We start from the raw sequence: 27,555 nt of genomic DNA on the forward strand, positions 1-27,555 counted from the left end.
TCACTCACAAAACTCACAATCACAAAATGTTTGATAAGGAAGATTTCAAAACATTATTTTACTATGCTGGCAAAAATCAACATACTGATTGAAGCTGGTAGACTCAAGAAAGAGGAAATAGAGCGTTTATTTAGTGTTCTTGTTCAGGAAAATTGAGGAAAAGTTCCGTATGAGCACTGGGAAATTGAGAAAATTCGTATGCGACACAGTATGCCAGCCATATGCCCATAAAATTGTACTTCACATTTTAGATTAATAAGTGTGCGAATACCTTTATAGTCGTCGCGTTGATATTTTGACATTACCTAACTGACGTGAGAGAGATGTCACTCAAAACATAACCTAAAAAAGCAGCACGCAGAAACCACAAACAGAAAGAAAGATTTTCGCTCTGTTTATCATGTGTTAATCTATTACTATAGTTCTCCCTTATTGTTTTATCAAAATGAAGACAAAGACATTTGGTGAAAAACCAACTTCCCCGGAGAAGAAACGATCATTTGAATTTACACATTATTACACTTCCGTCGCCGAAACCAAAACAAGGCTGGAAGAACATGGTTTACAACCACAAAATTTCATCAAAGATAACAAAAAGTCTGGACTTCCATTCAAAAACTCTCCTAAGAGGAAGAAAAACAAGCTTGAACCATTGGACATATCACACATTGACATTGAGGGTCCCAGTTTGATCGCTACTGCTAAGAATACTTCTCTCAATGAATCGAAACTGACATCCACACCTCGGTCTTCAGCAAAGGATAATACGCCGAAGTCGATCATGAAAAACAAGTCGTCAACAAACAGCGAGGAACAACTAGACACCTCCCAATACAGTCAGAAAAAACCGAAAAAGAGGAATAAGTCTGTGAGTTTCATGCTTGATGATACGGAGGAAGTAGTGGTTAAGAAAACGAAGTCAAGTGAATCCTTGGACAGAAAACAAGATACCCCCAAAAAACAGGAAACTCCCAAAGACTTGAATAAACAAAAAAAACTTAAAGGTAACAAGAGAGATGTAAAGGGGAAAGAAAATAAAATAATTGACAATGTAAAATCAGACTCTGATGTTATGGAGAAAGTTAAAAAGGCAAAAGAAGACAAAAATAAGATAGTAAACAATACTTCAAAACTTGAAGGAGCTAAGGAAAAAAAAGAACAAAAAAAAGATAAATTCAAAAAAGTTAAAAAGCAAAATTCAGAAGAGAAAATGGAGGAGGATGCTGTTGTGGGAGAGAGCAACAATAATGAAGACCAAACTGAGAACAAAAACCGTCGAGCAAAGAAAAAGAAACATTCCCCTAAACAAACTGCTGACACAGATGGGGAACCAGCAGCAAAATCCCAGAAAAAGGAAATTAAACCTGAGGCCATCGTTGATGACCTGGAAAGCCTCAGCATTGGGGATAATGCGCATACACTCACAAACTTGCTGGATGAAATGACTGTGGCTGAAAAAGATAAGAGAAAGAAACATAAAAATAAACTTAAAAAGGCTAAGAAGCCATCACCAAGCTCTTCCAGCAGTGAGAAAGCATCCACAGAGTTGGAAAACATAGAAGAAGGGAAAGAGAAGGTAAAATGGCAGAAGAGGAAGTGGAACAAGGACAAAAAAGGTGTTGCTGAAGTAGACAGCAAGTCTAGTATCATTGTAGACAACTTGCCTCTGTCCATTGTGTGTGATTACAAGAAACAGTTGGCTGATCATTTCAAGAAGCATGGAGAAATAAAGGGGATTGGGTTAGTATTTTGTGTAATTTTCATGAGTTTTAAACTGAAAATAGGCAAAAAATTGAACCACACTTGCATTGAGGTCTCTCTTTGAGTTTGTTAACTTTTTTAAATTTTTTCATAGTGTGAGTTTTATGAATAAAGTTGATTCCAGTTCTCTCAAACTCAATATCTAAATTATTAAATAACTTTTGCAGAGTGGCTGAAGTGTACCCAGCAGAAGACTCCAAGCCAGTGTTCACAACCTCTATACAATTCTGTGATGAAGCAGCAGCTGTTGAGGTATTAACTACTTTATCAATCGTACAAATCGTAATAATTCATTCTGAGGCTCATTCACATCTCTAAAGCTATTAACCAGAGATTTTAGACTCATCCAGTCATTATTATATGTATTTTATTGTCAAAATAACATTCAAAGTATTATTTTTTCTAAATCTTGCTAACTTAATAGAAACGGATTAATGGTGAGGAGTTTTATTACTATTTTGACAAATTTTGTAATTTTCTCCTATTTCTAACTTAAATCTTTTATTTCATTATGCTTTAAATGTCTAGATGTGTAATTGAAAAGTATATTTAATTGCATGAATTTCTAAAGAAATTATCATGAATTTGTGATATTATTATTCTGTCCCCTTAGTAATTTCTTTAATAAGCAAGTCAAAGTAATTTTATCCTAAAATGACACCCCATATGTTTTTTGTTGCAAAATCACACCGAATACTTTGTTCGTCTATGGCGATATTTCCTTTCTTTTTTTCATTCCTCATTCTTTTTAGTGCCTGCATTCCACTTGTCTAAAGTCCGGTCGCCGAGCAGATTTTCGTCCAATGATCCCAAGCTACCCATCCTTGTCGCTCACGTGTAATTATATTTCTGCACACTCCCTGCGGCCGCTTGTCGCACAGTCGCGCGCGAGAGCGTTATAATAATTACACGCGAGCGATAAGGATGGGTAGCTTGGGATCATTGGACGAAATTCTATCTGCTCAGCGACCGGACTTTAGCTACCGTCTATTGTTTCCAAACTACCTTCACGCCATTATGCCCCGTATTCCCAGGCGCTGAAGGAAGACAACGGCTTGGTGTGCGGCGGGCGCTTTAACTATAGTCTGGTCTGTGAGCACGTAGAATTTTGTCCAATGACCCCAAGCTACCCATCCTTAATCCTTATCGCTCGCGCGTAATTATGTTGCTATCGCGCTCGCACACTCACTGCGGGTGCCAGTCGCACAGTCGCGACAGCAATATAATTACGCGCGAGCGATAAGGATGGGTAGCTAGGGGTCATTGGACAAAATTCTACGTGCTCACAGACCGAGCTTTAGTTTGGCTACCGTCTATTGTTTCATCTCCCTTCACGCCATTACCACCTGTATTCCCAGGCGCTGAAGGAAGACAACGGCCTGGTGTGAGGCGGTCGCTTTAACTAGTTTGGCTACCGTCTATTGTTTCCAAACTTAGTTTGGCTACCGTCTATTGTTTCATCTCCCTTCACGCCATTATGCCCTGTATTCCCAGGCGCTGAAGAAAGACAACAGTAAAGTCTGCGGCGGGCGCTTTAACTAATTTGGCTACCGTCTATTGTTTCCAAACTTGGTCTAGCTACCGTCTATCTGTATCTCCAGGCGCTGAAGAAAGACAACTTAAAGTCTGTGGCATCTTTAACTAGTTTGGCTACCGTCTATTGTTTCCAAACTACCTTCACGCCATTATGCCCTGTATTCCCAGGCGCTGAAGGAAGACAACGGCGTGGTGTGCGGCGGTCGCGTGCGCGTGCGCCTGGCGCGGCCGGCCACGGAGACGACGTTGGTGGTGCGCTCGTACGGGCCGCTCAGCGACCAGAGCGTGTCCAGCGCCTTCGCGGCCGCCGGCCGGGTGCGCAGCATACGACACCTCGTCAAAGGAAAAAAGTCTATTGGTATGTAAAAGTCAGTGATATAAGCTCTATGTCAGGGGCTCCAAACTTTGAAGCCCTGGGGCCATAATATTTTTTTCGGTATGTTGCAAGCGCCATAACAATTTATTTTTTTCTGCCCACCTATGCAAACATAGGCTTAGTCTTAAGCTGTCGCGGGCCGGATATGGCCCGCGGGCCGTAGTTTGGAGACCCCTGCTTTATGTCGACACACAGCTTGGTGGTTTCAAACCAGAGCCATAAAACTTAGCTTGGCGCCACTCTATGGTCTACTGCATATTAACTACGAAGAACTTCAGATATTAAAAAATGCATTAACAGCAACAGCTCTAAAGACATGCTAATGACTCGTGTCCTTTGATCACACATTAATTACGGTTTGTAATTATGGTGAATTCTTCTTACCACCATCTCAGATGTCCCATTGTGATAAATATTTCTTTTGAATAACAAATTAGCATTTGAACAATGTAAAAGCTTACGAACTGCAGATATTACAGTACTTTTAAATTTGGTCTACCTAACTTATTCTACTCTCATGGAAAAAAAATTATTCACAGCTGCAGCTTTCGTCGAATTCGACGGTCCCGACGCGTTGCAAAACGCCTTAAAGCTGGCCGAGAACGTGCGGATCGAGGGAAAGAAAATACACGTGTCAAGGTTTGAGCTCAGGAAGAAACCCAAGCCGGCCAAGGCCCCTGTAGAGGCCAAGGAGCCCGACAGTGAGGACTCTGACTAATGTTTTAGCTAGACGAGATTGTAATGGTGCGTCCACACTGGGCGAACGGGCTCGCGCGGCAAATTCGACATCTTGCTCACTCAAAAGCAAGGTGAGCAGGATGACCAGCGTGCTGCGCGATCCCGTGCGCCCTATGTGGACGCACCATAAGAGTATGTCAGTAGTGAAGGCCTGATAGTCAAGGCAAAGTAGCACTTATTAGAATCAAGATGGAAATGACACGATGAATTTTTTTTAATTTCCTTGAAGTAGAAACAAACTAATAATTTACATTGCGCGTGCCATACGCCCGCGACTGCAACGCAGTGTAAATGCAGATCATAATGCACACCCTAGTACTATGTTTTAAACTTACTTCTGGGATTTGTTTTATTCAAATACCTACGTCAATTTAACTTGTGTTATGTCTTTTCATCGTGTCATTTAATAATATTCGTCGACAAATCAATTCAGATTTCAATTCATAATTTTGCATTTTATTGTAAAAGTATAATTCCCACTCGTACAAATAGAGCGTAGTCATCGTTTTACGTGCTTAAATTGTTTTATTATTTTAATTTGTAGAAGTTTCACTATGTTAGAGTTTGAAATAATCAATTTTTTTAGAATTTTGTATAGGTCTGATGAACATGTTTCTACAACTTTTCGACGTAAACATTTTTACGATTTATTGCAAGAATATAATTAAAATATTTTATATGTGTCGAATCATATTTTAAGAACTACATTATGTATAGATTTTAAATATCAATGTACAATTAGTGTAATGTAGTTTTTTCGTACATTTTTACCCAAATGTAGTATTACCATTTCATCGTGCCAAATTCATCCCTCAGAAAGTATCAAGTAGATTTGCTACTATTTAAAGATAATTAATTATGGTGAAACGTAGTCACGGTAATTAGTATTATTACCGTGACGTAGTGTACGAAATTTCACGTTTTTTTATAGATACATCAATAGATCCAGACAGTTTAAGTTGTAGGTCATAAGATTATGCTTTTATTACAAATATTTCTTGATTATTCTAGGTCGGTGGGCCCTTCGCTTGAAGCGCAAGTCGCCCAGTAACCCTAGATTACCACTAAAGCAAGCTAATTAAGTGGTTTTAAAACACAATATTGTTTTTAAGTGGGTGATGTATGTATTTTTGTTGCAAGTTATTGTTCTATTTGACTGTGAATAAGACATTATTGAATAAACTTTCTCGTTGTATTTGTGGCTTTTTTTTACTTTACACCAAACTAGGAACAGTCACCACACCTCTATCATCACCTTACAAAAATAAAATAAAACCAAAAAATTAACAACAAGCTGCTCATGTAATTATTTTGTATGTAATGTTGTTGGTATACCTAAATAAATAACATGAAAAAAAACTGCAAAACTATGTTTCCGCCCGGGATCGAACCGGGGGCCTTCTGCGTGTTAGGCAGATGTGATAACCGCTACACCACGGAAACTTGAAATCAGAGGGCGAAAACTTGGATCCGGTCCAATCCAAGCAAAAAAATATGCGATATAAAAAGTGAAAGGAAGTTTTAAAATAAATCTAATAAAAGCATACGACAACCAACGTGTCCAATGTAACTGTGGCATCTAATGTGGTTGTGATAGAAGCTATTTTGCTATATACATGCCTAGTCATGTAGTCTTGTCAAACAACTTTGTACTGATCAAAGAAATCTTACTAAAATAACAAAACGCATGTAAATTGAAACAATAATTTATTGTGTTCCTTAAAGTCAACAGTTATGCGTTAAAATTAATTATACTGTATACACAAGATCCTTACCGACGTACACTACGGTACTTAATTACAATTAATTATTTACAATAGTTATTATTATGAATACGCTCCGTGACACGGATGTACCTTAACTACCAACATAAATAATACTTAATATAACATAATAACATAAATAATACATATAAATTGCAATTTATATATTTAAAATATTACATATTTATATCGTCGATTTATTATAAACACTCTTTATTCTATTCCGATTTCAAACTTACAAATCCAATCGAGTCTCTTCAATAATTTCTTAATTAATTCGATAAATAATAATAAAACTACTGTAACAAGGCAATGTTGTTCATGAAATTATTTGCCATTCAGCGAGGAAATGCAGCCAGCATTCTCGCCTCTTTGCCTCACGGACACACTTTTATTTTTGAGTAAAATAAGTTTATATTTTTATTTTGTTTAGAGTTAAGTTTACTTTTATGAATTGGCTCGCGCCAGTACGTCGTTATTGCGGTTGTAAATTTAAAATTCAAGGTGGATAAATCAAAATCAAATCTTTAAGTATCGTGACCGCACTACACGATGGCATCGTGCTCTGTTGGTACGAAAATCATCAAAATAGAATACGTTGTGCGGAGATAAAAAAAAACAATAAATAAAATACAGCAATGAAGTCTTATTTCAATACTATTTCGATATAATATTAGAACGTCAATTTCGTCCAGGTCAGTCGTTTATTAACGTATTATTAATAAATAAATGTCGCATCGACCAGAGTTGAGCTCAGGGCCATTTCACAAAGTAAACTCATTTAATTTCGTCCAGAGAAACTTTTTTTAGTGCAATCAAGCGCAAAATATGGTGATTTATGAAACATGTCCTGGCTTTCTACAAGTTATTTTACGCTTTGCAATGTAATCTATCGAAAAAGAAATTAAGAAAGTGATGAGAAACAAACGCGAGGATATCACAAGTGTCGCTCAACATCAGTCTATCGTCAGTATAGCGCGTAGCGTCATGCTTTAGCACACGCTGTCACATATTGCACATAAACAAATTGTTTGCCTAAACATTTGAAATAAATTCACAGATCACATAATTTTACTTACAAAACGATTACTCTGTTCATTACTATTCATTAGTCTGGATAGTGTAGCAGATCAAACCGATTCCACTCTGCAGTCTATAGCTGATATACGTCCCAAGGATCAGAACCATTTGTTGGCGGCTCATGATGCCGTTTCATGACTTCTCATTGGAGCCCATTTAAATCAGAAATCACAAACAGCTTCTTTTCGTCGCTCCGCAATTTTTAGTCAATTTTTCTTCCTTCTAGAGGAAACTCCAATTTCTCAAGCGTGCAAGAAAATCAGGCCCGATACATTTTACAATTACATTGTTCGAAATCATCCCGTATTTATTTTCGTCGTTTTCAAGTGCCAATATTTCGGGTGCGGCCAATAAACTGGTTTCCGAGCCGTGGTACGGTCAACGCGGTCTCCTCTATGCACCACGCGAGCGCGAGCGCGAACACGATGCGAATGCGCGTGCGCCGAGCGGAGGCGATGCGAGCGGCACGCCGCCGGCGGGGGCGGGCTATTCGTAGCCCTGAAGCAAACCCTAGGGATGCCGCTGGTTCGGCACGGGGATTCTGCAACAAATATTTATATTTATACACTAGCTGACCCGGCGAACTTTGTTCCGCCTTAATGGCAATAAATAATACAGACTTTTTTTTTATTTCAAACGGGTTAAAAAGTATCCTATGTCCTTCTCCTGGCTCTAAACTACCTCTCTGACAATTTTCAGCTAAATCGGTTCAGCCGTTCTTGAGTTATAAGTGGTGTAACTAACACGACTTTCTTTTATATATATAGATTTATACGTTCATTGTGGAAAACCTTGGGGGAGGCCTTTGTCCAGCAGTGGACGTCATTTGGCTGAAACGAGGATACATATAAGCACATAGCAATAGACAAATTTGCTGTATGGCGAATTTATATGACAGTTTATCTATACTTCTATACTAATATTATAAATGCGAAAGTAACTCTTGTCTGTCTGTCTGTCTTGCTTTCACGCCTAAACTAATGAACCGATTTTGATGAAATTTGGCATATAGATAGTTTGAGTCCCGGGAAAGGACATAGGATAGTTTTTATCCCGATTTTTGAAACAGGGACGCGCGCGATAAAGTTTTTCTGTGAAAGACAAAATTCCACGCGGGCGAATCCGCGGGCGGAAAACTAGTTTATTATAATTGTCATGAATTTACAATGGATCTCGTGTAAAGTATAAGCATTTCAGTGAGCCGAGAATAAAATTATGACTTTCCTTTTCGTGGCAAAGAATCTTTTGCATTCTAAAAACGGGGTATTCAGGCTTTCCAATGAGGGCTATCGTTTTTATACTTAACAGTTGGCACCCCTGGCGATTGACAGGACCTTACTCTACAGTGGCGCCATCTTGATGAGTGCAAATACGATAGTCTTCCTACCACTTTCGCGCTCACCAGTTGGTGCCACTGTCTTCGCTACTAGCAAGTGACAGGACCTTACTCTACAGTGGCGCTAACTGGTGAGCGCTAAAACGATAGCCCTCATTCAAGGGCGTGTTAAATTTCAAACTGTCACTGACTTACCCGTAAAACGCAGGGAAGCTAGTGTCCGGATTGAACTGGAAATTGACGGGAGTTTTCGGGGAGGCGCAACTGTAGCTCAAGTAATCGTCGGACGCGTGCAGTTGCCTGTTCACGTTCGGCTCAGATGCGCTCCTGGTGATCTTGGGCATGGCCCGTAGCATGGACTCCAGGGAAGCCAGGATCTGCCGGAAGAGCGGGCGCTGCTCGCGATCAAACTTGATGCAGTCGTCGAAGAGACGCTTGAGCGCTTGCGGCGCGTCTTGGCGTAAGCGTCTCGCATCTGGTCGCAGCAGGCCGCGCCCTACCATCCATAGGATCTGAAGGGAAAAGGATTATAAATTATACATTGTGTAAAGTATAACATTAACAGTAGAAAATGTTGTCGGAAAATGTGTGAAACTTCATGAGCGTGATCTATCAAAATGATCACCCTATTTGGGATGTGGCATATAAGATCTAAGAATCTGTTTCATATCCGGCTCGAAGGACCAATACATTGCACGAACAGCACGATGCCGCAGGCGTCACGTGGGAGCGGCCCTGTATCGTGCAGCGGCGACACTCGCCTGGTCCTGTTGTCGAGGTGCGCTAGGGCAGCTCGCCGGCCATGAGCTCTAGAGCACGATGCCGTAGGCGTCACGTGGGAGCGGCCCTGTATCGTGCCGGCTCGCGGGAGCCGCGACGACACTCGCCTGGTCCTTGTTGTCGAGGTGCGCTAGGGCAGCTCGCCGGCCATGAGCTCTAGATAGGGTTTCNAAAATTTAGTATAGCTAACACTGAGTCTATTGTTTATATTTTAATTAAATACGATGTAAAAATATTTTTTATTTAATGTACGCAATGTGTGAAACGGAATAGATTTAGTGCTGGGGTATTTGTTGAATAACAAAATCGATTATTTCCATGGTTCATTAATCGATTGCAGTGAATACTTAGTTATTAAAAACATCACAAAAATCAACTATATTTTTCGATTGTTGACTTTAATAAACGCATTGAAAATAAATTAAAGTTTTTAATTTAAAGAAATAGAACCAGTACTTTTTAGGAATCGTTTTTTTGATCATGAAGTCCATGGAATTTGAATATTATCAATAAAAAAATGTTACAATAATATTTGTAATTAAAAAAAATATGTTTTTTGTTAAATAACACCTATACAAAATATTTCTCTAAAAGTAGGTTTTACTAACTCTTAGAAAAAAATCGATAGATAAATCGCTATGGTTTAGTTATGTGACATCTCTATAACTTTCAAACTCGAAACGTCATACGAATCATCTTACGTGAAAAAGACTATAAGATAAGATTATTAGTTAATATTAATTATGAAAGATTTAATTTTTTGTTTGTTTCCTTACTAAGTGTTACTAAATTCTAATATTGATTGTTGTGCATTCAAGTAGGTGTATTAGATTAAAAAACCTGTGTTTTTATTAAATTTCAACCGATTTCAACAGTTTTAATTAAAAGACTCGAGACCCGAGAAAACTTTGGCCTCGAGAATTCCCGAAACTCGAGAAAAAAAATAGGTCGAGAAATCAGAAACCCTAGCTCTAGAGCACGATGCCGTAGGCGTCACGTGGGAGCGGCCCTGTATCGTGCCGGCTCGCGGGAGCCGCGACGACACTCGCCTGGTCCTTGTTGTCGAGGTGCGCTAGGGCAGCTCGCCGGCCATGAGCTCTAGAGCACGATGCCGCAGGCGTCACGTGGGAGCGGCACTGTATCGTGCCGGCTCGCGGGAGCAGAGCGACACTCGCCTGGTCCTTGTTGTTGAGGTGCGCTAGGGCAGCTCGCCGGCCATGAGCTCTAGAGCACGATGCCGCAGGCGTCACGTGGGAGCGGCCCTGTATCGTGCAGCGGCGACACTCGCCTGGTCCTTGTTGTTGAGGTGCGCATAGGGCAGCTCTCCGGCCATGAGCTCGTAGAGCACGATGCCGTATGCGTAGACGTCGGAGCGGAAGGTGTAGGGCGCGGGCTCCTCCTGGCGGATGACCTCGGGCGCCATCCACAGGATCGAGCCCGTCGGCTGCTGCCACAGCACGCCGCCCGCGCTTGATGTGTCTGTGAAAATTATAATTCATGAAAAGTTGCTCTAAAGTCCGGTCGCCGAGCAGATAGAATTTCGTCCCATGACCCCAAGCTCCTTATCACTCACGTGTATATTGCTGTTGCGCTCGCACACTCACTGCGGCCGCCCGTCGCACCATCACGAGAGCAGTATAGTTACGTGCGAATGATAAGGATGGGTAGCTTGGGGTCATTGGACGAAATTTTATCTACTCGGCGACCGGACTTTAGTACCGAGTCTGCCGTATTGGGCTAGTTTCCTAAAAAAATATTTTGCGTTGAAGATAGGCGTGATGTCACGCCGTGCTACACTTTTCACCAAGCAGTGACGTCACGGATCTCCTCTTTAGAGTTTTGGCGCGCTTTATCTCTGACAAATTTCATTGATTTGATAAAGCGAAAAATAGAAAAATACGTCCGAATTATGAGGGTTGAAAGTAACTTACCTGACCACCGTACTTTGGCGGTCGCCAGACCGAAATCGCCAATCTTCACAGACCAGTCGTCTCTCAGGAAAATATTGTTTGATTTCAAGTCTCTGCAAGAAAAAAATAACATTATTATTTATTTGTTGAAAATGTGGTCACCATTCGAGAACTTTTCTGCTCCAACAGCCATAAGTTCTACGAACTATACTCAAGCTTGACAATGGGGATGTTGCCTGGGTCAAAAAGCAAGAGTTTTAATTATAGACTAAGAGCTAGTGAACGCCAGACCTACGTCATTTTATAAAAGCTGAAAGTTTGTCAGCGTATGCTCCCAATATAGGATATAATGTTGGTGAATTATGAAGTTTGGGTCGTGGTGGCTTTGGGAGCTACCCTAAAAAAACTGTCTGGCAAAGAGTTGGAACTGTCAAAACTGTCTGGCTGTTGGGGAAAATACTTCTAATTATTGCCCCAATATTATACATAAAAATCAGATTTTATAGTATAACGTAAGTCTAACTTTTACGGTGGCTTTTTCTGTATATTCAACAGACTGTAATTCTACTAACGTTATACCATCTAGAGGTGGGCGCCACGCCGGCGCGCCGCCGCCGCCGCGAATTTTTTCACGCCGCCGCCGCCGACGACCAGCTGTCGGCGCGCCGATACTGATACTGTACCAACTATTTGCAATTTATTCCTCTTCTATACTGTACTAATTTGTGTTTCGAACGCAGAAGAACTATTTTTTTATTGAGTTGAGCGGCTATTCTAGTTCAATAAAGTCCTAGTATCACTGCGACCGGTACCGATCTATTGTGATCGGTTTTCCTTACAGTTCGCCTCCGAGTCCTGCATCCATTAGGAATTGCAGTATGTTTTGGGGGGCGATATGTTTTACATCTTGTGGGCTTAGGATGTGTTTGCCCAGGTGTAAGCTCCGCTTGCGCATCAGAGGTCCGCAGTCCGTGAGCATGTGTAGTGGCGTTTCATCTGCCTCTTGGCACATCCTGCACGTTCTTGTTTCGGACAGTCCCATAGTGGACAAGTGCTTGTTTAAGCTGCAGTGTCCAGTGAGGGCTCGAACTAAGATGCGCATTTTGAGTGCCTTTTCACACGTTCCGGTTGCTGGCTATCCGGCGCCGGGTACCCGGTGGTGAAGTGTATGGGCATGGTACGGAGCTTTCACATGTTCCGGCGTAAATTAATCCGGCAGGCGGTCGCCGGGTGCGCGCCGGATCCACCACTGTACGTCCGGTCGCCGGGCACCGGTTAGCCGGCGGCCGAACTGACAGTGGTGTATGGAACACGCAACTAGCTTTCACACGCGCCGGCCGGTCAGTCGTCCAGGTACAGTCTGCGAGAGTTGCAGTTTCTCATTTTTGTATCCTGACGTTGCAAAGAGTTCTTCAAACGGTTATGTAATTCGTCAAAAGTAGTTGTACTTGGAAAACCTGTCTTCATGTGCTCGTAAATCTGGGAATAATGTATAGAATGCATCTAATGCTTCTCTTTTCATATTAATAATTTCTTGATATTTCTTTCCGGCGCAGATATTTTCGTCTTCGATTTTTTTTTATGCATAAGTAACAAGGCAGGTATTTGATCACAATCGCACCTGATGTTAAGTGGGATGCAGTCTAGGATATAAAAGCCACATTGCAATTATTTGTTCACGGTCCATCTTTGAAAGTATGAAATGAACGAGACTGTACTCTTGCCGGCTCTCTAGTCGATGCTGCCGTCATCAACCGGGGCGTGTGAAAGCTCATTTGACGCCGGGTAGCCGGCGCCGGATAGCCGGCAACCGGAACGTGTGAAAAGGCACCAACTCTCGCAGACTGTACCTGGACGACTGACCGGCCGGCGCGTGTGAAAGCTAGTTGCGTGTTCCATACACCACTGTCAGTTCGGCCGCCGGCTAACCGATGCCGCCGGGCATCGGACGGACGTAGTGCCTTTTCACACGTTCCGGTTGCCGGCTATCCGGCGCCGGGTACCCGGTCGTGAGTGCCTTTNTTGACACTAAAGCCTGGTCTTCGCTATGTCGGCATTTTGGCTAAAATTAACGCTTTCAGACTGTTGCTAGCACATAAAAATATTTTTCTACCAAAATTTAAGTATATTTTCTAGTGAAAAAAAAAAACTTACCAGTAATTAAGACGTATGCACTCGGCATATTATTTTTTTCAATTTAATGTTCATCCCAGTGAACAAAATCAAATGAAGGGTTAAATACTTTTTGAAAGCTCATAAGGCCTAAATTATAATTCACATATCTTTTGAGACCCTTCTGACTCCAACTTCAATTCCTTTTGTAAAGACTGATTTTAGAAATGTTTTTTAAATTGTATTAGTAGTTTTAGTTTCACATCATTCATTTTCACAAAATCATACTATTACTAATGTACACTCCCAATAATAATGTAATGTTTGTCACATGTAGTTGTGTGATTAAATTATTTGCCCTTTGTTTGAATTTGTACCCTTATGTCTCATAGCATGTACGCGGCTAGTAAAATCACTTTTAGTAACATAACTATTACATTCCTTTAATAAGATAAATAAATAATAGCTCAAACAAAAAACCTTCAGATGTGAACAAGTTCTAAAGTTAAAAGGGATTTGTAGATGCGTTAATTTGTTGAAAAAAATTGTATGATAAAGCTGCCCAAAATATTATCGAATCACACTGCCAAAAGAAAAAAATCTATTTGTATTGTAACAAATATATATTTTTTGTAATGCAAATTAAACATAGCTTTACTGGTTTTTCTATTTAAAATGTGTATGGTATAGAATTCGTACATTAGTAGTATATTTTGAGTACTTATGATTTTAAATTATTTGAATGTTTTTAATTTTTGTCGTTAATTAAGGAATAAAGCAATTAATAAAACTGAACTTGTTTTATTGATTCCAAAAATAGTTTATAATTACTAAAACAATTAGTACCTACATAGCGGAATGATTAAGTTATTAACAGTAAATAAATTATTACAGAAGCTATCCCGCAAATATGACTGAAGAACGTCTTGTAACGGAAGTACCCAGTAGTTTGAAACAGCTTGCTCGTCTTGTTGTTCGTGGGTTTTACACAATCGAAGATGCTCTAATAGTGGACATGCTCGTAAGAAATCCTTGTAAGTATTATAAGTTTATTCTACAGTATTAAAATCATCAGCAGAAACCGTTAGCCGCTGCACTACTTGCATATCGTATGACAGCGAAAGTTATTCTAAGTCGCTTTCAGATCTTATTTATTTTATTTTATTTTATAAAACACATGACAAATTACAATTTTCAAAAAAATATTTTAACAAAATTGTTTTGCTTAGATCTAGATTGTAATTCAGAAGTATGTGTTATTAGAAAAGCAAGGTGGGTAGGTCAGTACAGTTCAAACGTCACCGCAGTCATGCACGTAACGTACGGACGCAAGCAAACAAATAAGTAGGTAGGTTAATCAGGCGAGACTCAGCGACGACGTCGAGCCGACTCAAAGTCATCACCGAGCCAGTCAGGCGCGGCGTAGAGGACATCCTGCAGTGATTTGATATAATGTGTGAGTCTGGAAGCAAAAATATCGATCTCCGGGTTATGCTTTGCCAATTCATTATAGGTACTGACGAGCCATTCTAACTAAGGGACTGTAAAAGGAGGTATTGTTTTTAAAAATCTGTAATGCAAAAAGGTTAGTTTTGTTGGATCTTCGAGCACTATCTATGTTTGATGTTAAATGTTATTTGAGAAAGTAAGTAAGGGGTGTCTATAACCGAATTAATTATTTTGTAAAGATAGACAAAGTCAAAATAAGCTTATTTTCGACGCAATTCAAGTTTTTGAATGCCAAATTTTTGAAGACTTGCTTCATAATCGAAACCTGGACGACCCAGACGCAGGCGATAGTTAAGCATTCGTAAACATTTCCGCTGTACCCGCTCAATTTCGTCAATATGTACCCTGTAGTGAGGAGACCAAACGGGGCTGCCGTACTCCAAGATACTCCTGACGATAGCGGAGAATAAATAAAGCAAGGACCGGGGTTTTTTAAAACCTTTAGTGGATCTGAAGACGAAACCAAGGAGTTGATTGGCTTTTGATGTTATGTGCTCATAGTGTGGTCGAAAAGATAGTTTTTCGTCAAAATAAACGCCAGATCTGTGTCCATTCCTCTTATTCAAGACAACATACAAGCATGAGTGGCAGCGACGGAGAGAGCAGAAAATGTGAAAACATCACACAACACTCGCAATTTTCCTTAAAGCAATGAGAACTATCTTATACTGAATGATTTTTTTACCACACTTGAGAGTTCGGGTTCGATTCCCAGGCCAAACCTAACCTAGTTTCCCAAATTATACCTACCTACTGCCTAATTACTAATCATTTTTCTATTTTAGGTATGAAAGAAGATGACATCTGCGAACTGCTCAAGTTCGAAAGAAAAATGTTGAGAGCCAGGATAGCTACATTGAAGAACGATAAATTTATTCAAGTTCGATTAAAAATGGAAACAGGTTTGATTTGCCTCTGCTTTATTAAGCGACTGAAGTAGGTACCTACTTTAGTGGATAACTATTAACTACACGTCTATAGATGCCGTTATTGTCTACATAAAACAAAAAGTTATGTCGCGCAAAATCATATTATATTTTCGTATTATAGGTCCTGATGGAAAAGCACAAAAAGTGAATTACTACTTCATCAATTACAAAACATTCGTGAACGTGGTGAAGTACAAACTGGACCTGATGCGCAAGCGCATGGAAACGGAGGAGCGCGACGCCACCAGCCGCGCCAGCTTCAAATGCCCTGCGTGTGGCAAGACGTTCACAGACCTCGAGGTAAGGAACTGCTAAACTGAGAGTAGCCCATAAATTGGTTGGTTACTGCAGTAATGAAGTGGTGCGGGAGGACTATAAGTATTACTTCTAGCATTCCGACTTGTTTTACTTACTTACGCCCCATGTCCATATCTCGCACATCGCTCTACTACGACAGAAGCCTTCTTAGTTATCATTTACAGAAACAACTTTTTTTCTCTGAAACTTGAAAGTAAGTCATGTAGCAAATAAAAGTTTGTTAGGTACAAAAGCCAAACTTCCGAGTTCTACTCCATGTCGAGTCATTAATATTTTCTCCTGTGCCATTCATAAATCTTTATTTATATTTTATAATATTTTAGGCAGATCAATTATACGACATGATGACACAAGAGTTCCGATGTACATTTTGTAACCAAGTTGTTGAAGAGGACCAATCGGCGCTACCTAAAAAGGATTCCAGATTACTGTTGGCCAAATTTAACGAACAGTTGGAAACATTGTACATACTGCTACGAGAAGTGGAAGGAATAAAACTGGCGCCTGAGATATTGGAGCCAGAACCAGTAGACATCAACACAATCAGAGGGTAATAAGAATTTCTGTAGACGTTTTTGTATTAATTTCACCAGAAAAACTATTATTTCTCCTGAAATAAAAGGAAAACTATTATCTTTTCTGAAAACCTCTGATATCACTTTGTTTTGATAAAATTAGTCATGTAGCTATGACGGGCGCGGATATTATGTATGTAGCGCTAGCGATGAATCACAAATAAAATATTAGCAAGAGTCACAAACTTGAAACATTGCGAATTCGCGGCTGGCGGGGTCGAAAAGAATGCCAGATTTGAGAAATACCTACCTACCAAAACAAGGTTTTTAATCAAGAAGAATTAGTAATCGAACCTCCGGATAATAATGTTTGATTGATTTGTTTTTCCTCCAGACCCAGAGAAAGTGTTTGAAAATGTCGGGTTAATTCGAACTCTGTAAATACCTTGTCTTAGAAACATTATTGTATCACACAATTTGCTCCTAATCAAAACCATATTTCAGTCTGAATATGAAGCAGCCGATGCGCGGTCCGGGCGGCGAGCAGTGGTCGGGCGAGGCCACGCGCAACCAGGGGCTGGCGGTGGAGGAGACGCGCGTGGACGTCACCATCGGCGAGGACACCGGCGCCGCCGACGCCGCCGCCGCGCGCAAGGAGCGGCCCGTCTGGATGGTGGAGAGCACCATCGCCGCCAACGACCAGGCAAGCAAAGCTCTAGAAATATGGCCTTTATAGACCCAGGGCGCAGGGATCCGGGTTCGACTGCCAGTGGGAGCAATACCAGGCCTATTCATCTCCGCGAGTTTACATCGAAAACAAAACACGCACGATGGCCCACCTACAGGATACTATTCGACAAGGCCTCACATACGAGCGGACATTGACTCATGCAGTCACGCATGCGTATTCTTGTGTATGATGGAAGAAAATAAAGAAAATGGTGTACTAAATACTGTGCAGTATTTAACTGCCTAAATAATAATAAAAACACAGAATGTACATTTTAAGTTGCCTCAAGACACTGAGAGGTAAATAAGTAGTTAATATTATTCATGATAAATCATGTATTTCCTCCGCCATTTTCCGCAGTTTGGCACCTCACGTCACATCATTTTACCAAAGTCAGCCCTATAGCTTCGGCGCAGTGCCGATCACTGACGTTTGTCAACAAAATAGTGCTTGACTCTTGAGACAGGCTAAATTACACCATATTCTAAATGACATTGAGTATACATTTTTTTAAATACCTTCGCGAAGTAAAACTTCTGTACGTAGTACTTATTATTATTCTGTGGCAATACACACTAAGAAATACACCTCTAAGAAATGCCTTTTCGTTGCCAAGTGGCAAGATCTCCTGTCCTCACGCAGGAATCCTGGGTCCGGTTCCTAGTGAGAACAAAATTTTCTGCTCGATTTCGTTGATAATAGGACTTGTTCTAAGCCCGCCTGGCTAGCTACCACCATCGTAGATGAATAGTGGAGGACACCATCATCGTCAACGATCAGGTAAGCAGTTGTAGACAATGAAGCAGCCGATGTGCGGTCCCGGCGGCGAGCAGTGGTCGGGCAAGGGTCAAGGAGCGACCCGTCTGGATGGTGGAGAGCACCATTGCCGCCAACGACCAGGTAATGAAGCACAGGATACCGTCTCGTGGGCTAGTGGCAAGATCTCCTATCTCAGACCAAGGGCTCCTGGATTCGCTTCCTGATGGGGTCCTCCTGACTAGCTACTACCATCGTAAATGAATAGTGGAGGACACCATCATCGTCAACGATCAAGTAAGCGGTTNTATTAATTTCACCAGAAAAACTATTATTTTCCTGAAATAAAAGGAAAACTATTATCTTTTCTGAAAACCTCTGATATCACTTTGTTTTGATAAAATTAGTCATGTAGCTATGACGGGCGCGGATATTATGTATGTAGCGCTAGCGATGAATCACAAATAAAATATTAGCAAGAGTCACAAACTTGAAACATTGCGAATTCGCGGCTGGCGGGGTCGAAAAGAATGCCAGATTTGAGAAATACCTACCTACCAAAACAAGGTTTTTAATCAAGAAGAATTAGTAATCGAACCTCCGGATAATAATGTTTGATTGATTTGTTTTTCCTCCAGACCCAGAGAAAGTGTTTGAAAATGTCGGGTTAATTCGAACTCTGTAAATACCTTGTCTTAGAAACATTATTGTATCACACAATTTGCTCCTAATCAAAACCATATTTCAGTCTGAATATGAAGCAGCCGATGCGCGGTCCGGGCGGCGAGCAGTGGTCGGGCGAGGCCACGCGCAACCAGGGGCTGGCGGTGGAGGAGACGCGCGTGGACGTCACCATCGGCGAGGACACCGGCGCCGCCGACGCCGCCGCCGCGCGCAAGGAGCGGCCCGTCTGGATGGTGGAGAGCACCATCGCCGCCAACGACCAGGTGAGTGAACCGTCTCATGGGCCAGTGGCCAGGTCTCCTATCACAGACCAACGGCTCCTGGATTCGCTTCCCAATGGGGTCCTCCTGACTAGCTACCACCACCGTAGATGAACTAAAGACACCATCATCGTCAGCGATCAGGTAAGCGGTTGTTGACTAATGAAGCAGCCGATGCGGGGTCCCGGCGGCGAGCTGTGGTCGAGCGAGGCGATGTGCAACCAACTGGCGGTAGAGGAGACGCGCGTGGACGTCACCATCGGCGAGGACACCGGCGCCGCCGACGCCGCCGCCGCGCGCAAGGAGCGGCCCGTCTGGATGGTGGAGAGCACCATCGCCGCCAACGACCAGGCAAGCAAAGCTCTAGAAATATGGCCTTTATAGACCCAGGGCGCAGGGATCCGGGTTCGACTGCCAGTGGGAGCAATACCAGGCCTATTCATCTCCGCGAGTTTACATCGAAAACAAAACACGCACGATGGCCCACCTACAGGATACTATTCGACAAGGCCTCACATACGAGCGGACATTGACTCATGCAGTCACGCATGCGTATTCTTGTGTATGATGGAAGAAAATAAAGAAAATGGTGTACTAAATACTGTGCAGTATTTAACTGCCTAAATAATAATAAAAACACAGAATGTACATTTTAAGTTGCCTCAAGACACTGAGAGGTAAATAAGTAGTTAATATTATTCATGATAAATCATGTATTTCCTCCGCCATTTTCCGCAGTTTGGCACCTCACGTCACATCATTTTACCAAAGTCAGCCCTATAGCTTCGGCGCAGTGCCGATCACTGACGTTTGTCAACAAAATAGTGCTTGACTCTTGAGACAGGCTAAATTACACCATATTCTAAATGACATTGAGTATACATTTTTTTAAATACCTTCGCGAAGTAAAACTTCTGTACGTAGTACTTATTATTATTCTGTGGCAATACACACTAAGAAATACACCTCTAAGAAATGCCTTTTCGTTGCCAAGTGGCAAGATCTCCTGTCCTCACGCAGGAATCCTGGGTCCGGTTCCTAGTGAGAACAAAATTTTCTGCTCGATTTCGTTGATAATAGGACTTGTTCTAAGCCCGCCTGGCTAGCTACCACCATCGTAGATGAATAGTGGAGGACACCATCATCGTCAACGATCAGGTAAGCAGTTGTAGACAATGAAGCAGCCGATGTGCGGTCCCGGCGGCGAGCAGTGGTCGGGCAAGGGTCAAGGAGCGACCCGTCTGGATGGTGGAGAGCACCATTGCCGCCAACGACCAGGTAATGAAGCACAAGATACCGTCTCGTGGGCTAGTGGCAAGATCTCCTATCTCAGACCAAGGGCTCCTGGATTCGCTTCCTGATGGGGTCCTCCTGACTAGCTACTACCATCGTAAATGAATAGTGGAGGACACCATCATCGTCAACGATCAAGTAAGCGGTTGCGAAAAGCGATGCGCGATCCCGACGGCGAGCGTCTGGATGGTGGAAAGCACCATTGCAGCCAACGACCAGGTGAGCAGCAGAGCATGATACCGTCTGTCTAGACCCAGGGATCCGGGTTCGACCCTCAGTGGGGGCAATAGATACACTAGGAAATACCACCTCTGTAGGCTCACTAACCGACCACTGCAAGACAACGTCCTGTCTCAGGTCACGAATTCGACTCCAATGGGATCAATTTCCTTTGACATTATTATAACTATTTGTAATTTTATTTACAGGGCGACAGCGTACATTCAACAGACGCCGCTCTTGAGAAGGCCGCAAGCAATGCAAGCAACGTTAAAAGTGCTGGGAAAGAAAAGAACGACGACATCATGTCTGTTCTCTTGGCACATGAAAAACAAACTACAGGTAAACATTTAAAATATTATTTTTTTCCTAAATCTAATGACGTGACGTAATACAGTGTGAGTCACGTTAAAGTGCACATATGAAAATAAATGAAACTAGACCTATTTTTATCGACAAAAAAGAGGTCAAAAAATTTTTGAGATTTTTTTTTTAATTTTTTATAGATTTTTTTTTCTTCCAATTACTTATTGTAAAGAAAACGTGATAACTTTCAAACTAAGCGGTATATCCTGATAAAATAAAAACAGTAATAATGCTAAATAACAGGCAATACTAAAAAAATACATTAAATACAGAAAAAAGGCCTACAAATAATAAAAAATGATAGTTATTGAAAAAAAATTGCTTTTAAATTCGTGTTTTTTTGGCTACTAAGCCTCTCCGGGCGCACCATTCAACGCTTCGTTAACAACGAAACTGAAAATGGCTCTAGATTTGTAATTTTGATAAAGACAAGTTAGATTTCAAATAAAAACAAAAGATTTCGAAGTAAAATAAGCATTTTTAGTAAAAATTAAAATTGTCTCTACCTGTAGCGGAGAATAATGTTGTGGCAGGCCTTTGTTCAAATGATCATTGCAAACATTGTGATAGGGATAGAGACATGCGATTTTTGGTTTTACGAAGGTAATACGATAGAGAATAATACAAAGTAATAAAAACCACCGGTTATAGGGGCATTTTTTAGAGAAATTTATCAAATAACCAAAAAAACACGAATTTAAAAGCATTTTTTTTTTTCAAAAAGTATCATTTTTTATTATTTGTAGGCCTTTTTTGTGTATTTTATGTATTTTTTTAGTATCGCCTGTTATTCAGCATTATTACTGTTTTAATTTTATCAGGATATACCGCTTAGTTTAAAAGTTATTACGTTTTCTTTACAATAAGTAATAGGAAGAAAAAAAATTCGATAAAAAATTTAAAAAAAATCTCAAAAATTTTTTGACCTCTTTTTTGTCGATAAAAATAGGTCTAGTTTCATCTATTTTCATATGTACACTTTAACGTGACTCACACTGTATTATACAACACTTACTTATTTATAACGAAAAAATAAATCTTTGTTTTAGGTACTTCAGCGGCCAACGCGTTGAAAGGCATTGAACAAGATAGTTCAGATTCTAGTGACAATGAATCTAAGGACCCTTACAAACTCAAAGACGAATTAGCTGCTGTTGGTAAGTATCTTCTCAGAAGAGAAAGCTATTTTAGATACTTAATAAGTATCATAATCAGCAGTTACTTACTCATTGTTTACTTCATTTTAGTATGTTTTGTCTTACTGCTATAATTCAATAATAATCTTGTTGTTTTTTCAGCTGAAATGGAAAGTGAAGACTCAGATTCCGATGACAACGCGCCTACGGTGCTGGTAAATGGCAAGGCGGTGCCTATCACCAGCGTCGACGATGACGTCATCGCACAGATGACGCCCACAGAGAAAGAAACTTACATACAGGTATATCAGGAATATTATAGCCATATGTACGATTAAATTACTTCAATAGATAAGGATAAATGTTATGTTAAGAACGTTATTAATAAACGACGCATTAATCGTCCACAGTTGTTTTAGTGTAATAAAAACATATCTACAATACAATTCAACACTTTTATTGAAATAATAAATAATTAACAAAATAAAAGTTCTCTCATTAAAACTATTTAGGTACAACACAATGGCCTTGCCACACACAACTAAAATCCAAATAAGTACGTACATCTTGCAATATTTGGTCAGCTATAAATTACTTAATTTGCTATCTCTTCCATTCAATTAATGGAATCAAACTTATCAAATTAAATGACAATGTGAGCTAATACTGACTTAATATTTTAGCACTTTTACAACTAATATTGCTGGGTCAATTATTACGAAAAGAGTCAGACATTATCTATTTACTTTTAGTCCAAACAAAACAGTGTAGTTAAGAATTTAGTTGAGATGTTTTCCCCACTTCTCCCAGTATTCATCTGTTTGCATTTCCATTATTCTTGAAAGGCACCTGTCACATGCAAATAACTCCTCCTCGCCAGTAAATATAGCAGCATTAGCATCCTCCTATACAAAAAAAGAATAACAAATGAAATTAAAAATGTCTTGACAAAATCCAATAAATAAAAAACCATATTTTAATTTCAATTTGAAAATATTACCGAATCTTTTGTTATTTTCAAGTCATCCATAAGAGCCCTGTCTGCATCACCAACTTCTTTTACTTCCTCTGCTTTAAATAGATCCTTTGGATCACAATCTGCAGCTATAACAACCTGTGAATAAATAATCATGTTATTATTTTTATAACAACATATTCTTTAATATAAATTATGACACAACTTACAATAAATTAGATTGTAATTATTATTGTTTTAACTTACCCGCACCCTGTTGTCATACAGAGTATCAATGAGAGTAATAAATCTTCTCAATTGTGATCTATGTTTTGACAGAAATAGCTGAGGTAATTCCCTTATGAACACAGTGTGGAAAGTTTTTGATATCACAAGATAGTCACTAGCACCAAGAGGCTGAAAGTTAAAATAAAATATGTATTTTGAAGCAAATGACAAATATTAAGACAGTGAAATTGAGTTCCACTCTGTGTTAAACATCAAAGTTTTTGATAATGTGCCATTATGCTTATGTAATCACTAATAATAATATCAGTTCAATATCAATTTGCTGACAAAGCTTTTATATTATTTATTCTGACCAAAGATAAATTTTAGTAACTTCTAAAATTAAACTCACTCTATCACATATTTCCTCAAAAGTAGTGTCCAAAACTCTTCCACAAGATTTTGAAAACTTGACGTTCCTTCCCATTATATTTATAACTCTAACTCTTACAGTATCATTCTCCTTTGATATCAGGAACTTGAATAAGTTGTCTACTACATTATTTTCAGGGGTCAATTCACTGTTCCTAAAAACATATTATGACAAAATACACTCAGCGGCACGGAATTTGGCCCAAGCCTAAACAACCAGATATGAGGCCAAATAGGTATTGTATACCTAAGTTTCGTGTGACATGTTAACAGAATATTTGTTTTTGTTAATTTAAGAGGCTAGATTTATAAAAAAAATGGGTCTGTTTAACTTTTTTGACTCTAGAAACGCATTTCGTTGTTGGAGCGTAAAGAGTACGGGTAAGTTTAAATTCGATATTAAATGTTGTAAGGGTTTAGCGTTTTGTTTTTTGTTTTTAAATTAATCTTAGGGTTATTCTCGTTTCCATAATTTGAGAATAATGCCCATTACTCCAGCTCAAGTTGCTCATATAGTGTCGCTTAGAAGTCAAGGGCGTATGCAGCGGGAGATGGCTGAAACTTTCAATTTATGGCGTACAAAGTTAAGATACACGTAACAAAGGCATAACCAGACATCCATTTACACAAAAAGACCAAGAAGTGGGGAATTAAGGTGTAAATCAGCGCGCGATGACCAGAATATTCTGCTTGCAATATCAAGAAATCGGGTTCTCACCACGTTTGAGATACGCCAGCGTTTACAAACAGCAAGCCCAGTGAATGTCAGTCAGCACACAATAAGAAGAAGGATGGAGGATCATAACCTGCATACTCGAAGACCAGCTCGAGGACCAGAACTTCTCCGATACCTTAGCGAAGTGCGACTTACGTTTTCTAGAGAACATGCAAATTGGACGCAAGGCTAATGGAGTAAAGTTCTATGGATCGATGATTGCAGAGTCACCTTAAGAGCTCCAGACGGCCGTGAAAGTTTATAGAGAAGGTGCGGAGAAGAGTTACTACGCAAACAGACAGTTTTCATAAAGAGTTTGCTTCATAAGTCTAACGTCCAATTTGCATGTTCTCTAGAAAACATAAGTCGCACTTCGCGAAGGTATCGGAGAAGTTCTGGTCCTCGAGCTGGTCTTCGAGTATGCAGGTTATAATCCTCCATCCTTCTTCTTATTGTGTGCTCACTGACATTCACTGGGCTTGCTGTTTGTAAACGCTGGCGTATCTCAAACGTAGTGAGAACCCGATTTCTTGATATTGCAAGCACTATAATCGGGTCATCGCGCGCTGATTTACACCTTAATTCCCCACTTCTTGGTCTTCTTGTGTAAAAGGCGGTCTGGTCATGCCTTTTTAACGTGTATCTTAAGTTTGTACGCCATAAATTGAAAGGTTCACCCATCTCCCGCTGCATACGCACTTGACTTCTAAGCAACACTATTTGAGCAACTTGAGCTGGAGTAGTGGGCATTATTCTCAAATTATGGAAATGAGAATAACCTAAGATTAATTTAAAAACAAAAAATTAAACGCTAAACCCTTACAACATTTAATATCGAATTTAAACTTACCCGTACTCTTTACGCTCCAACAACGAAATGCGTTTCTAGAGTCAAAAAAGCTAAACAGACGCATCTTTTTTATAAATCTAGCCTCTTAAATTAACAAAAACAAATGTTCTGTTAACATGTCACACGAAACTTAGGTATACAACACCTATTTGGCCTCATATCTGGGTGTTTAGGCTTGGGCCAAATTCCGTGCCACTGAGTGTATATAACTTTATATAATTTACTACTTAAAAATTAATATTTGCATCTACTTACAGGAAATATTTACTATATTTGCTACCCATTCCTCTTAATCTATAATCAATTCCAGAGTCTAGCTGGATTACATCACAATGAGACTTGAGGATCGGAATAAACGGCAGAAAATTTGATCTCTGTAATCCATTCTTGTACAAGTCATCAGGTTTGCGGTTACTGGTAGCTATGACAACACAACCATTATCAAATAATTGTGTAAACAATCTCTTCAAAATCATAGCATCACCAATATCAGTTACCTGCAAGAAAAAATATGACATCAAAATAAATATAAGTACAACTTAGCAATACTTACTTATTATTAAATCAGTATGTTGAATACTTACTTGAAACTCATCAAAACAAATGAGCCATGATTCTTGTGTGATATCTGCTGCCACGGGGGGTATGGGATCAAATGGCTTGGAACCTTCATCTCTGAAAGAGCTAGCTCCTTTACCAGATTTGATTTTAAGCTCATGAATTCGAGCATGAATATTCAGCATAAAAGAGTTAAAATGTACTCTTAACTTTTCTTTTATCTAAAACAACAGAATATGTAAAGAACTTTGTAAAATATTTTTCCACTGCTATTTCCTCTGAAATTATGGACTTACAGGCACTGTCTCGTAAAATAAATCCATCAGCATCGTTTTTCCTCCACCAACGCTGCCATAAATATAAAGACCTTTAGGTGCAATAATTTTCTGAGGTTCACTTTTTTTGAAGAAATTAAACAGTGAACTACTAGTCCGGTTCTGTAACACTGGTCTTTCGAATGCTGCTACTTCTTGATAAATCTGTTGAAGCTGGTGAACCACTTTTTCCTGATGCTCATCTCTGCTTAGGATGCCATTTGAGATCTTGTCAGAGTATATTTGCCAAGGACCTTCAGATGCCAACGGTTGACGCTCTGCTTGTGATGAAAATAATCTTGCATGACGATTAATATACTTCCAATTGCACTTCAAAACTGAGGAAATGTGAAAGCATTCCCTTGGCGCGATCATTTTCTTGTCAGCTGATTGAATGTTTCAAGGAAATTGTTAACATTATATAACCTACAAATTTATTTAAATTAACATTGAAAAGCTGATATGTTCACCACATTTTAATGACTTTTCAGTAACAACGGAACTATTGCATTAGTATTATGTTTTCGTAAAGTAAAAAATAGCTGAGTGCAAATCATACTCTCTAATCTGTGGTGCAAATCCCCATCCCAACTTTTTGTCAAAACCCTGACGCATAGAGAAAAGTAATCCCTGACGTCATTCATAAGTCAATGTCAGTCATCTGTCATTTCGACATTAACATTTTTTATGGCTGTGTTTTATGTAGTGGCATAGAAACTATTTTATAAATCCTAGTTTTGAGAAAAATATTGTAACTGTCATAGCTTGATCTTTCTGCTTTATGCCTAGACGCAGAGATGTGCGCACATTCTTCTATGCACATTCCTAAATCTCCATACTGATTTATCAGCCCGACCCAACTATCGCCAACTAAAAGTCGGTGGTCTGCGCCTAGGCTAAATTCTAAATCATACTAGGTAAAATTCTACGTGCTCACCATAGAGTTATTAACAACTCTATGGTGCTCACGCACCAGGCTTTACCTATACTAAACTACAGTCTGAAACTTAAAAAGTGTTTAAAGTCCGTGGTCTGTGGCCAGAGCCCCGATTACGGTAACTTTTAACGTCTACAATCCAGACGCGTTTCTGATTCTGCGATACGATTGGTCAAAACAGCTGACGTACGCTGTTGAACGACCAATCGTATCGCAGAATCGAGAAGCGTGTCTGATTTGTTGTCGTCAAAAATTACCGTAATCGGGGCTCTGTTGGCGCGGAGTCATAAGCGGCGGAACCCATTAATGACTGCGTTTAACTTGCAATACAAAAATGCATATACCTACATCAAAAGGGCAAAAAGAGTAAAAATGAGCTCGCTCATCAAATCAATACTCCCGAACTCTTTCTCGGTAGAAAAGCAATCCTATTTCATGTATTAGATACATAAAGACCGC

At 39.9% G+C, this 27,555-nt stretch overlaps 4 protein-coding genes and 1 non-coding gene across 7 annotated transcripts; 2 read left to right on the top strand and 3 right to left on the bottom strand.

Moving 5' to 3' along the window:
- Positions 1–312: 312 nt before the first annotated feature.
- LOC114360468 (uncharacterized protein DDB_G0286299) lies at positions 313–4,821 on the top strand. 3 transcript variants are annotated; one of them, XM_028315189.1, is made up of 5 exons: positions 313–1,740; positions 1,929–2,013; positions 3,466–3,655; positions 4,213–4,415; positions 4,542–4,821. In XM_028315189.1, the coding sequence occupies exons 1-4, from the start codon at positions 446–448 to the stop codon at positions 4,389–4,391; spliced, it is 1,749 nt and encodes a 582-aa protein (XP_028170990.1). In that variant the 5' UTR covers positions 313–445; the 3' UTR covers positions 4,392–4,415; positions 4,542–4,821. The 3 variants fall into 3 exon arrangements, with proteins under 3 accessions (XP_028170990.1, XP_028170991.1, XP_028170989.1); XM_028315190.1 differs by having other exon boundaries at positions 4,213–4,412; positions 4,539–4,821; XM_028315188.1 differs by having other exon boundaries at positions 314–1,740; positions 4,213–4,821.
- A 960-nt stretch (positions 4,822–5,781) lies between these two features.
- Positions 5,782–5,854, bottom strand: TRNAV-AAC (transfer RNA valine (anticodon AAC)). The gene has a single exon. It is a non-coding gene; the product is annotated as a tRNA-Val (tRNA).
- Positions 5,855–6,840: 986 nt separating this feature from the next.
- LOC114360472 (raf homolog serine/threonine-protein kinase Raf-like) lies at positions 6,841–11,402 on the bottom strand. Its single transcript, XM_028315193.1, has 4 exons — positions 11,302–11,402; positions 10,659–10,849; positions 8,786–9,102; positions 6,841–7,795 (listed from the first exon to the last, which is right to left on the bottom strand). The coding sequence occupies exons 2-4, from the start codon at positions 10,791–10,793 to the stop codon at positions 7,765–7,767; spliced, it is 483 nt and encodes a 160-aa protein (XP_028170994.1). The 5' UTR covers positions 10,794–10,849; positions 11,302–11,402; the 3' UTR covers positions 6,841–7,764.
- Positions 11,403–14,267: 2,865 nt separating this feature from the next.
- LOC114360470 (transcription factor IIEalpha) lies at positions 14,268–22,652 on the top strand. The gene is made up of 9 exons (XM_028315192.1): positions 14,268–14,426; positions 15,687–15,803; positions 15,952–16,130; positions 16,472–16,698; positions 17,168–17,252; positions 19,331–19,444; positions 20,815–20,947; positions 22,021–22,128; positions 22,270–22,652. The coding sequence occupies exons 1-9, from the start codon at positions 14,303–14,305 to the stop codon at positions 22,443–22,445; spliced, it is 1,263 nt and encodes a 420-aa protein (XP_028170993.1). The 5' UTR covers positions 14,268–14,302; the 3' UTR covers positions 22,446–22,652.
- Positions 22,653–22,696: 44 nt separating this feature from the next.
- On the bottom strand, positions 22,697–26,708 carry LOC114360469 (putative ATPase N2B). The gene is made up of 7 exons (XM_028315191.1): positions 26,142–26,708; positions 25,872–26,066; positions 25,543–25,784; positions 23,703–23,877; positions 23,330–23,479; positions 23,108–23,221; positions 22,697–23,012 (listed from the first exon to the last, which is right to left on the bottom strand). Exons 1-7 carry the CDS (start codon positions 26,532–26,534, stop codon positions 22,887–22,889), a joined length of 1,395 nt encoding a protein of 464 aa, XP_028170992.1. The 5' UTR covers positions 26,535–26,708; the 3' UTR covers positions 22,697–22,886.
- Between the last annotated feature and the right edge of the window lie 847 nt (positions 26,709–27,555).

The sequence above is a fragment of the Ostrinia furnacalis genome, unplaced genomic scaffold (genome assembly GCF_004193835.3).
Source record: "Ostrinia furnacalis isolate ACB-3 unplaced genomic scaffold, ASM419383v2 OfSCF5051, whole genome shotgun sequence".
In the NCBI taxonomy this organism is placed as follows: Eukaryota; Metazoa; Arthropoda; class Insecta; order Lepidoptera; family Crambidae; genus Ostrinia; species Ostrinia furnacalis.